This window comes from Fusarium fujikuroi, chromosome FFUJ_chr05 (assembly GCF_900079805.1).
Source record: "Fusarium fujikuroi IMI 58289 draft genome, chromosome FFUJ_chr05".
NCBI lineage: Eukaryota > Fungi > Ascomycota > Sordariomycetes > Hypocreales > Nectriaceae > Fusarium > Fusarium fujikuroi.
This window is the reverse complement of record NC_036626.1, coordinates 4,146,254-4,160,704: the sequence shown is the minus strand read 5'-3', so window position 1 is coordinate 4,160,704 and position 14,451 is coordinate 4,146,254. Positions and strand designations below refer to the sequence as shown.

Genomic DNA, 14,451 nt, shown 5'->3' with positions numbered 1-14,451 from the left:
CATGGCGTTGCAACGCTGTACATAGTACCAGCATACGAACCTTGACTGTGTTATCCTGGAGAAGCTTTGGCTCTTTGCGGGGAAACCCAAATATCCGCTTTTCTGGGGAAATGCCAGATGTGAGGCGTGAGTCGCCTCTGCTAGCTAGGTAGTCTGGGTTACTAACTAGGTACGTGGTTTCTGCTGCCCTCCAGAATGCGAGGAATTGTTGCCGAATTTACCGAGAGCCATGCTGATGATGTCAATAATCGTACCTATCGGGTCTCGGATCTGTTAGTCTGGAATTCTGTAAGCGGGGACTGTGATGGATGACCTGTGATGACCATGCTGACTTCGTACTAACGTCAACTGACTACCTTCTTTTGGCCTGGTATTATTTCAACCGAAAAGAACGGCAAATTGGAGATGATCTCCCCTCGCAATCCTCTCCTTCTTGTGAATCTTTTTACCGATGCTACTGTCACTCAGCCTGCCGACAGAAGAACATTGACTGAACGCATTCTGCCCGGGGATACATCGCGCGGCCATAACAGTAGTATGCCATTCTCGGCACGACTTGGCATACGGCGAATTCGCTCGCGAGTTGCCTGTCAGGCCTGCAATAAGCGAAAGGTCAAGTGCGATGTCGCTGAAACCAGCCGTCCCTGTTCCAACTGCCAGCGTGGCGGCCAAGACTGCATAGTCCTCCCGCGCAAGAAATATCGGTAAAAACGACTCATCCTCGCTTAACTACGTGGCTGATGCATGCGGCTGACGGTGCATTCGATGCTGATACTAGACCTCGTCAACCACGTACCAGGTCGACTTCTTCTCCAGACAGAGGTGGGTACCCAGCCTCTCGACTCTGTGATTGTATGTCTACTAGCCTTGTCAACAGACGAGACTTGTCACAATTCTGCGATACGAGATGCTGGATACGATACGCGTTCCACACGTGAGGAGTTGAGCGTCGCCTTGGAGTCCAGACCGGTGAACAGTCTGACCAGAAGCGAAGACAACCATGACCAGTTCGCTGAGAAGGGGGTGGTGGATGACCCCAAATTACCTGATGATAGCCCAGATACGTATCTAGGTAAGGCCATTCAAATCGCTGCCAAAAACACCCATCAGCTCACCATACTACTTACTTACAGGGGACAAACGTGGACCGCGCTGTACCGTGTACGATATATGTGATGCAGTCTCCCCACAGGACTCTATACCATACCTGCCGCCGAAAGGCACCCTCCATACTTTGCACAAGCCACATCAGGTGGAATACATGCGCTCAGAAGGAGCCTTGACCACATTGCCTACAGATGTCTGTGATGACATGATCTGGACCTACTTTAAGCATGTCCACTTCTTCCTACCAATAGTGGATGCTGAAGGCTTTCTCAATGATTATCACGGACAGGGACCGCACAAAAAGCACGACCTTCTGTTCTGGAGTATGATGTTGGCAGCAACGAATGTAAGTTTCCAATGCTCAATTTGGGGAAATGGCACTCAGATCTGACATGCTGGATTTACCGTAGTTTGCAGATGCTGATCTTCTGAGACGATTCAACTTCCCATCCAGGAAAGCTATGAAGGCTGCCATGTATGAACGTGCCAAGGTCAGTGACAAAGTTGTCGTTCGTTTGTTGGAAACGCCGTGAACCACTAACAAGGAGTCTCTCCAGTGCTTATATGACCTCGATCGATCCACCGAGAAGCTGAAACTGATCCAGTCAGTTATGTTGTTAAGCTTCTGGTACACAGACCCGCAGGACCACACAGGAGCATGGTACTGGATTGGTATCGCCATATCCCTGGCACAGGGCATCGGTCTCCACCGGAACCCTCGATCCAGTAGTCGCGCTCCACAGATATATCCACGGGAACAAGCATTGAGGCGCCGTATCTGGTGGTCGTGCGTGGTTAGAGATCGCTGGGTCTCGTTGGCCAAGGGGCACCCCATGCGAATCCATGGTGAGGACTGCGACCTCCCATTTCCTACCTCCCAGGATGTCCTCCAAGAACTGGATTCTGTCACCCATGATGCAAAGAGACGGTTCATTCCGGCTGACTCTGCGGCCTTGACGAGTCTCTGGCTCCGACTCGTCCGTATCAGCGACGTTCTCGGTGGTATACTGCGACTTCATTACCGCGTGAGCGGACCAGACCCAACCATGGATGATATCGACAAGTATGCTCAGCAAATCGAATCATTGTCAGCCACAAACTCGGGGATTATGGATGAGTGGTGCGATACTCTTAGCATTCACGCCTACCAGATCGACTTGTTTTACCAGTCCGTCATTCCCTTCCTACATGGTGTTAGCTAGTTAGTTCAAGCGCTAATAAATAAGTAGAGCGACGGTTGCGATTCTGTACCGGCCGTATGCGCTTAATGAGTCTGCGCCTCCGCCTACAGGGACGCCTATAGACTGGCACAAAGTGGCTTTGCGTCGTGCTCGCGAGGCTGCGGCAAATACAAATGCCCTGTTACAGAGGCTAATAGAGCTTGACGCCATAAAGTACTTGAAACCAATGATGTATGTTGTCATGTAACCGTTCGCTGACTATTACACTGACATATTTCTCGCTTGCTCTGCAGAATCACCGCCATCATCCCCGCCATGCAGATTCACCTGTCGGACTGCAAATCGACCACGGCTCTGATACATGCTCTTGCAACCCATAAGATGCAGCTATGTATGCTTGTACTCTCTAACCTCAGAATGACGTATTGGAGCGCCGATGTAATGTACAAGTTATTCGATCGGGCTCAAAAAATCCTGGGCAAGACAAGAGCCTCACAATCGAGCTCATCTGATCTTTCGGATCCCCAGCCACATTTAGCAGCTTCGGCCCAGCAAAGCACCAACGCGGGTCTGGTTGAGCCTCAGGCCCATACTTTGATGGACAATCAGTGCCAGTCAGACGGCCTTCTGATAACAGACTTGAATTCAATGCCCCAAGATACTGAACAGCTGTGGTACTCGGTTTCGCCGCAATTCAGCAACGTGGACCAGCTTCTTAGTCCCAGCTTTTCACTATCTGAAGATATCTTCCAGCATTTCTTCTCTAATGTCGATGCCGAGGTACACGGCCAACACATGTCATTAATGGCGAGTGAGCCTGTAGATGACATACTGTACAACACTATTTCATTCTAGCTAGACTTGGTGCAGCCTAATTAGCAGTCTCGCCTGTTATCCAGCGCAGCTGCAGACTAGTTCAAGCTGCCCCTATGCATTACTGGTCATGCTGTTTCATTCACCAAGACGCGTATGTATGTATAATTGGCCCACCGTATTGTTCATTTGCTACATGCTCTGTATTGAGGAAAAAAATACCGTGTTCTCATACGTCTCCTGTGTTTGCAGCCTAAAGGTTAACCTTATAGGCGGCAGTCATCCCTATAGTTACATACTCTTCACCCAACTACTCGGAGTTCTATTTAGCAAGAGCCTTGCCACTTTAACCAAGTTGTACAACATAATTTGACAAACCAAGAAAAACTCCCGTCCATTTCACACCACGCAGCTTCTTAGGTCATGGATCATCTCACTTATCTCGGTTTACATAAATGAGTGCAGATGACCTGAACCTGCTAAAGTCAGTTTCAAGCTACTCAACTGGAGACTGAATCACAAGGAATGCCGTGAGAAGAAATCGACGATGATAGGCGTAGCGTTGTAGCTGGCAACATGGTGGCCAGAGCGCTGATTGTCGTCGTTTGGCACCGTGCTTGGCCAATCATGGCCAATATCCGACTCAAAATAGTGCTCAACCAAACCCGCCGTCGAGCCGCTGCCAAAACGGTAACGAATCGTGTTGGGTGCGATGTTGGTTTCTTGATTGCTGCTCCCGAGATCGTCGCGCAAAGCCCATTGCTGAATGAAATGCGGAATACTAGGTAAGCACTCCTTCTTGCGCGCTCCGCCGTCATAGCGGATGGTTGTGTCGTTACCACCGTGGAACTCTATGAAGGGTATATTATCGCGTTGTGCATTGCATGGAACAGAGACCGTATCTGGGTTGCATGATGAAGTGTCGATGTAGAAGGCTCCCGATACGGGTGCGAACGCTGCAAAGCGGAGAGACATGTCGGCGTCACAGGCTAGGACGTTGGTGAAGCCACCGCCGTCAGACTTTCCTGTAGCATAAATACGACGTTTGTCTACCGTGTAATGAGACTCGACGTAATCTAGGATATCTGCGGTGAATTTGACATCGTCTGTCTTGACACCGGGAACACCTTGCCATGTGTCCTACGGGAGTCTTAGTATATATTCTGTAGTCTCTGTATAAGCTTCTAGTGGGATATTACCTGAATACCCTGAGGATAGATGACAAGTGATCCCGGGTTGAAGTCCGGGCTGGTAAGCTGATCGAGGTGCAGCTGGTCTTCTGCATCCCTAACGCCCCCATGGTAGGAAAGGATGGCTGGTGTTGGTTGGTCTTTGCTATATCCTGGGGGAATGAAAACGAGAAAACTGCGTTCCTGGCCGCTACTGGTGATGCTGACGTTGGAGACATGGCCCGGGGATTGGCCTGAGGATAGGTCTCGACAACGCCCATGAACCAGTCTGGCCTCAATACAGGCGGACAACGCCGAGAGAAGCATAACATTGAACAGCTTCATTATTCAAGAGATTCTAGGGATGCTACCCTTCGACAAAGACACTGGAACTTAAGAACAAATTGCAAAAAATAGAATCATGAAATAATAGGTGTATTTAAATCCAGCATACGGGAATCTTACATGCATAATTAGTCCTCGCTCTACGTGCTCCCTATCTAAAATATCTCATTCTCTAACCTCTACAGACGAACCTAGACGGCTGGAATGCCGTCAAAGCGTGTCGAGTGGGGAGGAGATCGTTGAAGAGCCCGCTTACACATCCATATTTACGGAAGGCCAAATTAACATCTGTGCCAAAATTCATCTTAAGGGATTTTTTTTACTCTATCCACCCTAATATAGCACTAAAGGCCCCTTTAGGCTTCTAGGCAATATAATATTATTATATTAAATATTATTGCTATAATGCAGTACTATAGACTAAGGCCTATATTAAGGGCTATAGCCCTCTCTCTTATATATACCTATATAAGCCTATAGTATACTATTTAAAGCTAAACTATTTACTTTTACTTTTATCGTTATAGATTATATTAAATTTTACCTTAAAACTAGCTATAGCTATAATAAACTTTATATAGAATTAAAGGCCTTTAGAGAAGCTAGTTTTTACCTATTTTATTAATAACTACTTATTAAAGCTATTAAGGTTATTAACCTTATTATAAGTAGCCTTTTTAGGCCTAATTTAATAATAATTTAAATTAAATAAATATAACTAATCCTTATTATATATATTAATACTATTAATATAGCTATTAAGAGCTAGCAGTATAGTATTGCAGTAATAAGCTATAAAAGTATAATTATTATTAAACTAAAGGCTATATTTTATATTACTTTAAGATATCTTAAGGAAGTTATTTTAAGTATTTTTATACTAAAGTATAATAAAGGAATTAAAAATAAAAATATTAAAAGTAAGATTATAGCCTTATTAGGCTTTATATTTTTATTTTATAATAAAATAGTTTATTTTATTATATTAAGCTATTATAAAGAGTTTTTATTAATAAAATAAAAGCTTATTAATAGCTATATTATTAATATATATTTAAATAGACCTATTATATATAGAGATACTATTTATAAGACCTTATAGCTAAAGGACTTTTTTAAGGCAGTAAGTATTACACTTTTTATAAGGGCTAAAGCTTTAGTTTCTCTTATACTTTTATACTTTAATATATAAGATAATTTAAAAAATAGTAATACCTTATAGCCTAATAAGCAGGCAATTAAGTAGGTAGAAACTAAAATACCTGCTTTAAAGTATATAATAAAGATTAAAAGAGAAATAAAAAATAAAAAAAAACCTATATAAAATAAAAAAAAGGAAAATAATATTAAAGCTAAAATTAAGGTTAAGGTTAAAGCTAAGAAGATAAAAGGTAAAAAAAAGAGATAATATAAAGATTTAAATGTATTTAAGGCATTTCTTTAATTTATAATATTAAATAAGGATTAAAGAGATAAAAAGAATAAAAAGAAATAAAATTAAAAAAAAGCTAAAAGGCGCCCTTTATAATTAAAGGCCTTATTATAGAGGTTTAAGGAATAATATAAGGCTAGCTCTTAACTTTATAATTAATCTTATTCTAATTAATATTACCTTAAGTCTTTTAGTTAAGTAGCTATATATTAATATTATATATAGCTAAATAAGACTATATATAATTAATCCTACCTATAGGTATTTCTAAAAGACTAATAGCTAGCTATTTCCTGCTAAGTATATATACTTTTAATTATACCTATAAATATAAGTATATAAAGAGCTTTAGGTTCTTAAGGGTATCTTAAGGAAAGATCTGCCCTTTAAGAATCTTTTTATATACTGTAATTATATCTTAAGGCAAATATGCATTAAGATTAATATTATTATATTTAAAAAGCTCCTTAAGAGGCTATAATTAATTAAATGGTATTAAATAAGTATAACTCCTTATTTTATAGATCTCTAGCTAATAATATAAGACTTAAGGCTAACTAGAAAGAATATATAGCCTATTATGCTATTTATAAATATAATATAAATTCTATATATATATAAATTTAAAGAGTTCTATATATATAATTAATATAAAAAGATATAGAATAGCAATTTAATCTAAAATAGAATTAGTAAAGAAATGCCTATTAGCTATAATTTTTCTTAAAATACTTTTATAAGCAGTTAGTATATATATATATATATGCTAATACCTTACTTAACTATTATTAAGTTAATACTACTAACTCTTAATCTTTTTATTATATATACTTTTACTATATATCTAATAATTATAGAATTATATTTACTAAACTGTAATAGCCTATAGGGAGCTCTACACTTATAAAAGGTAAAAATAAGCCCTAGCTATTATAAAAGTCTTATTACTATAATCTAATTAAATAATAAGAGATATACTCTTTTAATTCTTTAAAATATAAAGGTATTACTTAAGTACACTTTATAACGTATTAGCTAATATACTAATATATAGCTATATAATATACTATAAGTATGCATTAATTAATATATATATTTTAATTCTTTATGCCTTTAACTTATTATAAGCATTAATTAACTAAATAAAGTTAGGCCTAGATACTATCTATTTAGTTTAATAGTATTATATTATATTCTATTAATTAGTTATATTTATAGGCATAAAGTTATAAAATGCTTTATATAGTGCCTATTAACTTAAGGATAGCTATTTTTACTAAATATAAATATAGAGATATATTTAACTAAATAACTATAATTTAGTATTTAGTAAGGTATTATTCTTAAAGAAATAGTATAATTTAATAAATTACTTCTCTTTCTGCTTAAAGGTTTAATGCCATAAAAGGCTAAGGCTTTATTATATTTTAATTAGCCCTCTATTAGTTATTATAAAGCCTTCCTTTTATAATTAGAAAAGGATATTTTTATCCTTAAGAATATTTTTAAAGAAAAACTCTTTAATATAATTTTATAATGCCTTAATATTTTCTATTTAGGCCTAGGTTATATTAAATATTATTTAATCTAACTGCTAAATCTAAAGATATTAATATAATACTTTATAAGAGGTAGAAATATTAAACTTAATTAAAATATACTATATAATATTATCTGCAGTCATTTAGTTATAATACTTTTATTATTTAATTTAAATATAGAAAGTATTAAGGTTAATAGGAAGGTGCCCTCTAGAGCTTATTATAAGGTTAAAAGAAAGATTAATATAATATAAGAAAATAAATTTATATTAAGAGGCTTAAGATAAGACTATAAAGAATAATATATAGCCTTATGCTATAGTATATAGCCTTAAGATATAGTATATAAATATATTATATTAATTATAGCTAGTAATACTAAGAAAAATATTTAAAATTACTTATAATAAGGAATTATAAGGTGCTATAAGGTACTATAAGGTGCTATAAGATCTATATATATATCTATTATAGATATAATTTAAGGATATAATTAATTAATAAAGTAAGTTAATAAAAACGTTAAACTTTTACTATTAGGTATTATAATGCTTTATATGCCCTATAGTTATCTATAATAGCCTATAATACTTTATAATACTTTATATACCTATAATACTAGTTATAATTTATAACCTATAAGCTATATCCTTATAAAAATAAAGATCTAAAAATTAATTATAAATAGCTAGAAGAAGTTAATACTATTTTAAATAGTTATATATAAAATTAAAATACTTTATTTACTGCCTTTTGCCTTTTTAAACTTAAACTTACCTTTACTTTTAGACTTCTTTTTTTTCTTCTTATAGTTAATAACCTTACAGAAAAATTAAGAGAGTCTATAACACTCCTTCTTAATAAAATCCTTTAATATATCTATAAGGTCCTCTTTACTATTAAATAAAGAGCTACTACTACTACTAGTAATAAAAATAGCATTAGATATAGCTTTATGCTTCTTAAGAGTTACTATTAAATAAGTCAGTATAGAGATATATAAGGCACTATAAGTATATACCTTTAATATAGCTGCAGTTTAGTTCTAAATAATTCTAAAGGCAATTAATATAGCCTTTAAATAGAGCTATAATATAGTAATAGATAAAAGTACTATTATTAAATATATATTTATTATATAAAAGTAATTTAGGTATTATAAATCTATATAAATAGTAAAGTATAGTATTAGCATTTTATAATAAGAATTTAAGTATATACTTAACCTTAAGGTTTTTACCTTTCTTTTTATATAAAAAGAGTAAATTAAGCTTTTTAAAAAGCTATATAAATTAATATAATATAATATAAAATAAAAAGTAATTAAATATCTTACTTTATTTTTATTAAACTTTATATATATAAGGCCTTTATAAAAATAATTCTTTAATGTATTTATATATATCTAGATAGTTAACTATAGGTTTATAGAAAGGCATTTAGCCTTATAGTTAAAGGTAAAGATAGGAATCTTATTAACCTCTTTAGCTAAATACTTAAAAATATAATTATTAAAGTTATATTATAGAGCTTCCTTTATAGCTTTATAGTCTTTATTATTATTATATTTAAGGATATATAGCTAATATTTAAGTTATTTCTTCTTAATAATATAATCCTTTTTAAGAGCTTTATTATCTATTTCCTTTTTAATATAAGTAAGTATTTCTATAAGCTTATTATAATATTACTTTAATTTAATATACTTTACTTTAAACTTCTTAGCAGTAATATAGGCTTCTTTAGCCTTTTTCTTTTAAGTAGTAATATAGTTAGCTTTAAGCTTCTTCTTAAAGGTAATATATTTCTCTTTAGCCTTTTTAATAGCAATATAATTAGCTTTAGCCTTCTTAATAGTAATATACTTAGCTTTAGCCTTCTTTATAGTAATATATTTAACTTTAACCTTCTCTATAAAATAGGCTTCTTTAGCTTTATAGACTAAATACTCCCTCTTAGCCTTTATAGTTTTATAGAGAGATATAATATTATAGAATTATATAGATCTTTATAATATCTAAATAGGTCCTCTAATTAGATATTAGCCTTAAGTTACTTATATAATATATTAAAATATAAAGAATAAAAGATAAAAAAGATATAAAAATAAAGCCTTTAATTATATAACCTTAATTAATATAATATAAGGGCATAAAAGGGTATAAAGATAAGGTAAGAAAAGGGTTAATATAGGCTAAAGCCTAATATCTTAATAATCTGGCTTTAAATATAAAATTAAAAGGGGAATATTGTTGGAAAGCTTGTGTATTGTCCTTCTTCTAGAAGAGGGGAAATTCTGTATCTAAATCCCTCAACTTCCGGCATCTTGCCGAGGTTTTACCTAGATACAAGCGATCATTTCATTCTCCCAATCTGACACCCCTCTTCAGTGTATAACAATTCTAATAGTGATACGCTGGTCTTGAAGATTTGAGTATTGTGTTGTGTTGCTTCGGCGAGACATCGGTAGACTGTCGTAGGGTGGTCTGTGCTTGTGTTGTCTTGGTAACCAGATTTTGGTATTTGTATTTTTCTGCCCCGCCAAAATTGTTGGTCTTCGGCAAGCTCTCGTCGACATCTCGTCTACTCGTCTTTGAAATTCTCCAGTCGCAATTTCCAATAGTTTCGTCACTATGTCCCGTATCAACTCCTATGCGAACGTTCTCCGAGAGTTCGTCTACGATCCGGAGGTTCAGCTGATCAACCAGTCCCCCGGCGAGATCCCATGTTTTTACTGCGTCTGCAACATCCACCGCGATCTCTCTCTCCGATGCTGCGCCGGCCCCTCGCCGGAGTGTTGTGTTTTCTGTGCTGACGACCGAAAGAAGTGCGGCTCTGTATGTATTTCTCTACCTCGATTGCTAGGTCTTCGCTGACATTTCGCCGGTTCCTCGTGAGTACTTCGGCGCAGTCCAGGCTTACTACCTGGCGATCGAGCGCCTCCAGGATCGTTTCGCCGATGAGGAACTTGATCCTACTCAGGTCTAGCGGGCCTGTGCTGCGATCGAGTCTTGCGGCGCGGCTTGGCGAGTAGTCGCCGACCGTACGCACAACCCTGCCTCTGGTGGTGGCAGCACTCTGGCTGCTACAATTCAGTCCCAAGACATTGCGTCCCTTCGGGACCTTCAGGCACTCCAGTGCCTTATTTCCGTATGTTTTTCGTCGAGGCTTCTCCGACTTCTCGGCTAACCTGTTTCTAGGGTGGTGTCGAACTTACTCCTGAGGAAGTGTCCGCTCGGGTTGCCTCTGCGATGCCCCTCTACGCCCGCAATGTCTCTGCCGCAACCCGCCTTCGTTCGGCGATCCTTCGCCTAGATACCTGCGAGGATGTCCCTGTTGAGGGCGAGGGGACCTGCGATGAACTCCCGTCTGCATTCGAAGCCAAGCCGGCTCTTCGTGCTCTGCTCGACGAGCATTCGGATAACCCCGTTCCTGACGTTCCAGTCGCTTTTGCTGGCGTTGCTCCTGTCAGTCGTCCCGGCCAGTCTACTCCTGCCCGTCGCCGAGGCGCCGCCGAGCCTCCCCGCACCCCTGAGTAATTTGGCTGGGGGTTTTTGGTTCTCTGGTCTTTGTCGTGTGGTTGGCGTTGGTTGCGCGAGCGTTCGCCGGGGCTTCGCCCCTTCTGTACTTTAGTGGTTTTTCGGGGGTGATGAATCTGAACCAAATCTTTTGGGCATCCATTCCGTTGCGTGACCTAATCTGAAATGATTTCTGTCTGCCGTCTAATCGCTGTGATCTCGGCGAGCCCTAGTTGCTTGAGAAAATTTTGGAATTTCTCACTGGTAAGGTTCTTAGTCAGGCCGTCAGCTATTAGCTGAGTTGATGGGGTATATATCACATCTACTGTCCCATTTGCTACTTCTTGTCTTAGCCAATGGTTGTAGATCTGTACATGTCGTAGCTTTGTGCGCAGCTTGACCAATTCCTCCTTGACTAGTCGAATAGTTTGTAAGTTATCGCATTGGATAGTCACCTTCGGTGGCTTGGCGGGGCCTCGCCGAGGGATCTTATCTTCCAGATTGACTTGCAATGAGGATATAAGCCGGCTTGCAAAGATAGCCTCTTTGGCTGCTTGTGATAGGGCAAGTAATTCCGCCTCGGTAGTAGATGTGGTTACAGTATCTTGCTTATTTGCTCGCCAGCTTATTACTCCTCCAAACAGTTGCATAGCAAAGGCCTGTGAGCTTCGACGGTCCACCGAGTTGTCGGCGAAGCTTGCATCTGAGGCTACCAGTAACCCATCAACCAAAGAGTTGTCATCACTTCCGAATTGAAGGGCTAAGTCCTTGGTTTGGGTAAGATACCATAGTGCTCTGTCTGCCGCTTCATGATGTTGTGGTCCCGGGTTTTGGTTAAATCTTGCTAATCGGCTAGCTGCAAAGGCGACGTCTGGGCGAGTCATCACCGCGGCATACATAATAGTACCTACTTTCCGTTGGTAACTATTTATGCTTTTTGGGCTTGATGATTCGGTATGTGGTAATAACTCTTCTTGTGCCATCGGGACGACTGCTCTGTATCTCGGTAGGGGGTCTGGAAGTAATCGTCGCATTTTGTCGATGTATACAGCTTGGGAGAGCCATAGGCGACGGTTCGGTCTGTCCCTTACGACCTCAATGCCTAAGAACCATTGTAGGGTCTTGCCTCCTTCGATATGATATATCTCTTGCAACTTCTTCATTAGATCTTTTGCCTTTTCTTCTTGTTCCTTCGGGTAGCAGAGGACGCAGTCATCCACATAGAAGAAAAATACTATATCGCCTTGGACCCAACAACAGTCCTCGCCGAGTACTCGGCGAAATCCCGTGTGTAATAGACCTTTCTCAAAGTGTTTTTGCCATAAGAGAGGTGACCTTCGGAGTCCATACAATGCCTTTTGTAGCTTGAGGACCACGCCGGGTTTTCGGTAACCCATCGGCATTTCCATGTATATGTCTTCATCTAATGTTGATTGTACGAATGCATTGACTGCATCATACTGGAGCATCTCGTAGTCAAATCTGGTCGCAATTGCCATTAGAACCCTGAAAGACATTCCGGCCAGTGTAGCTGCGTATGTGTCTCGGCCATCCTTCGCCTGTTGGTCTCCCCGGACCACCAATCTCGCCTTGATTTTTAGGAATCTTCCGTGTTTATCTAACTTGTAGACATACACCCAGTGACATCCGAGTATTCGGTGACCCTTCGCCGTGGTCTTGGCTACTTCTATCCACGATTGAGAGAGTTTGTGGCTCTCCAAATGAGCTTCTTCTGCCTTCTGGATTGCATCCCGGTACGGATGACTCTTTATGTTAGTATGTGAGCTAGGGAGCCTCTCTAGGAGCTTCCAATGTGTACCGACATAGGGCCCCTTTTCCTCGCCCAGTGCAGAGCTTATCCTATCCCTTTGGGCCTCCCGCTTTCCCGCACTGGATTGGTTTAGAGGCTGAGGTAAGCTCCCTCCCTCCGGCGAGTTCTCGGAGCTGGCCAGACTCTCTTGACTCTTGCGACCTTGGGTCTTCCGTCGGGTGCCCACATATATTTTGTGCTGCAGCGTCCCTGCCAGGAACGCTGCATTGAATGGAATACGATTTCTCGCTTGCATCTCGGCGAGGGTTCTACTTACTGGCTCACCACCCCTCTTCACCTTCAGGTCATCTTCTATTGCATGGAAGAAACCCGATGGGGGTGATTCCGGGGGTGTTGGTAATAGCTCGAATCTGAACTGGGTGTATGGTTCCGATTCCTCGCCTGTCTTCACCGAGTTGTCGGCTTCAGGGCTTATAAATTCTACATTTTCGTCAGTAATTTCATCTGGTTCTTCATTTGCCAGATGCCTCTGCCATGGATTAGGCTGAGTTTGCTGAAGTGAGATTAGTTCCTTGATTCGTTTCTCTATCGCCGCTAGGTCTTCGGCCCGTAGGTCATCTCGAAGGGTCGCCGTGTTTCCGTCGAAGCACTGGTGTTCATTGAAGGTAACATCCCGCGTTGAGAATACCTCCTTGTTCAACGGGTTCCAGATCCTGTAGGAATTACTTGATGTATATCCTACTAGGTATCCAATCCATCCTCTAGGGGTTTGACGATGCAATCTGTTGCGTTGCAGTTGTGCATCCTTTGTTAGTGCAAACGCTTTACATCCGTATGCTCTGAGGTGTGATAGGTCTGGTTTCGCCGACTGCTCGGCTACGCACTCCAAGTGGAATATCTCATACGGTGACTTGTGCTGTTTCCGAACCGACGGCGTACGGTTGTAGAGATAGGTGGCTGCCTTTATTGATTCAGGCCAGAGGTATTCCGGAATTTTTGCACCTGCCCTCATTGCCCTGCTTTTCTGGATAATAACTGCAGCTACTCTTTCCGCACCACCATTCTGAGCCTGTGTGTTTGGAGCAGATGGTTCACATCGTATTCCTTGCTGAACTATCTCGGCGTACACTCGTGGATGGGTCGTCGTGATCTCATTGTCGCATTCGATCACCTTCACTTTCTTGGAGTACTGTACTTCCATCATATTTAAGAAGCCTTTTAGCGCCGAGAGGATGGCGGGGGTTGTCCGATCGGTTGCATAATAGTCCCAGGTAAACCCTGATGCTCTGTCTGTGAACATCCATACCGAACTATAGCCTGCATATCCTGGTGACATGGGGTGGAAAGTCTATGGCTATTCGATCTCCTGGACTTGCAACTTGAACCGACTCTCGAGGAGCGCGGCGTACCAGTCGGCGAGCTTTCGCCACTCCACATGCGTCACAGTTAACTGTGGTTATTCGCTGTATTCCTGTTGGAATCTCTGACTTTATCCGTACTCCTCTTGCAGACGTGGCTAGGCATCGGAGAGCCTCCGGCCCTGGGTGGCCTAACCTTAGGTGCCATATTAAGGT

General features: G+C 39.8%; 4 protein-coding genes; 2 read left to right on the top strand and 2 right to left on the bottom strand.

Moving 5' to 3' along the window:
- Window positions 1-765: 765 nt before the first annotated feature.
- On the top strand, window positions 766-3,143 carry FFUJ_14385 (probable cutinase transcription factor 1 beta; the record flags this gene model as incomplete). XM_023578389.1 has 6 exons in its annotated part: window positions 766-1,072; window positions 1,134-1,453; window positions 1,518-1,598; window positions 1,665-2,275; window positions 2,337-2,519; window positions 2,582-3,143. 6 exons carry the CDS (start codon window positions 766-768, stop codon window positions 3,141-3,143), a joined length of 2,064 nt encoding a protein of 687 aa, XP_023431206.1.
- Window positions 3,144-3,617: 474 nt separating this feature from the next.
- On the bottom strand, window positions 3,618-4,597 carry FFUJ_14386 (related to poly(3-hydroxybutyrate) depolymerase; the record flags this gene model as incomplete). XM_023578388.1 has 2 exons in its annotated part: window positions 3,618-4,241; window positions 4,301-4,597. 2 exons carry the CDS (start codon window positions 4,595-4,597, stop codon window positions 3,618-3,620), a joined length of 921 nt encoding a protein of 306 aa, XP_023431205.1.
- Window positions 4,598-10,221: 5,624 nt separating this feature from the next.
- On the top strand, window positions 10,222-11,127 carry FFUJ_08063 (uncharacterized protein; the record flags this gene model as incomplete). XM_023578387.1 has 4 exons in its annotated part: window positions 10,222-10,425; window positions 10,487-10,570; window positions 10,663-10,738; window positions 10,790-11,127. The coding sequence occupies 4 exons, from the start codon at window positions 10,222-10,224 to the stop codon at window positions 11,125-11,127; spliced, it is 702 nt and encodes a 233-aa protein (XP_023431204.1).
- Window positions 11,128-11,282: 155 nt separating this feature from the next.
- Window positions 11,283-14,213, bottom strand: FFUJ_08062 (retrotransposon HobS hobase; the record flags this gene model as incomplete). The annotated part of the gene is made up of 1 exon (XM_023578386.1): window positions 11,283-14,213. One exon carries the CDS (start codon window positions 14,211-14,213, stop codon window positions 11,283-11,285), a length of 2,931 nt encoding a protein of 976 aa, XP_023431476.1.
- Window positions 14,214-14,451: the final 238 nt, after the last annotated feature.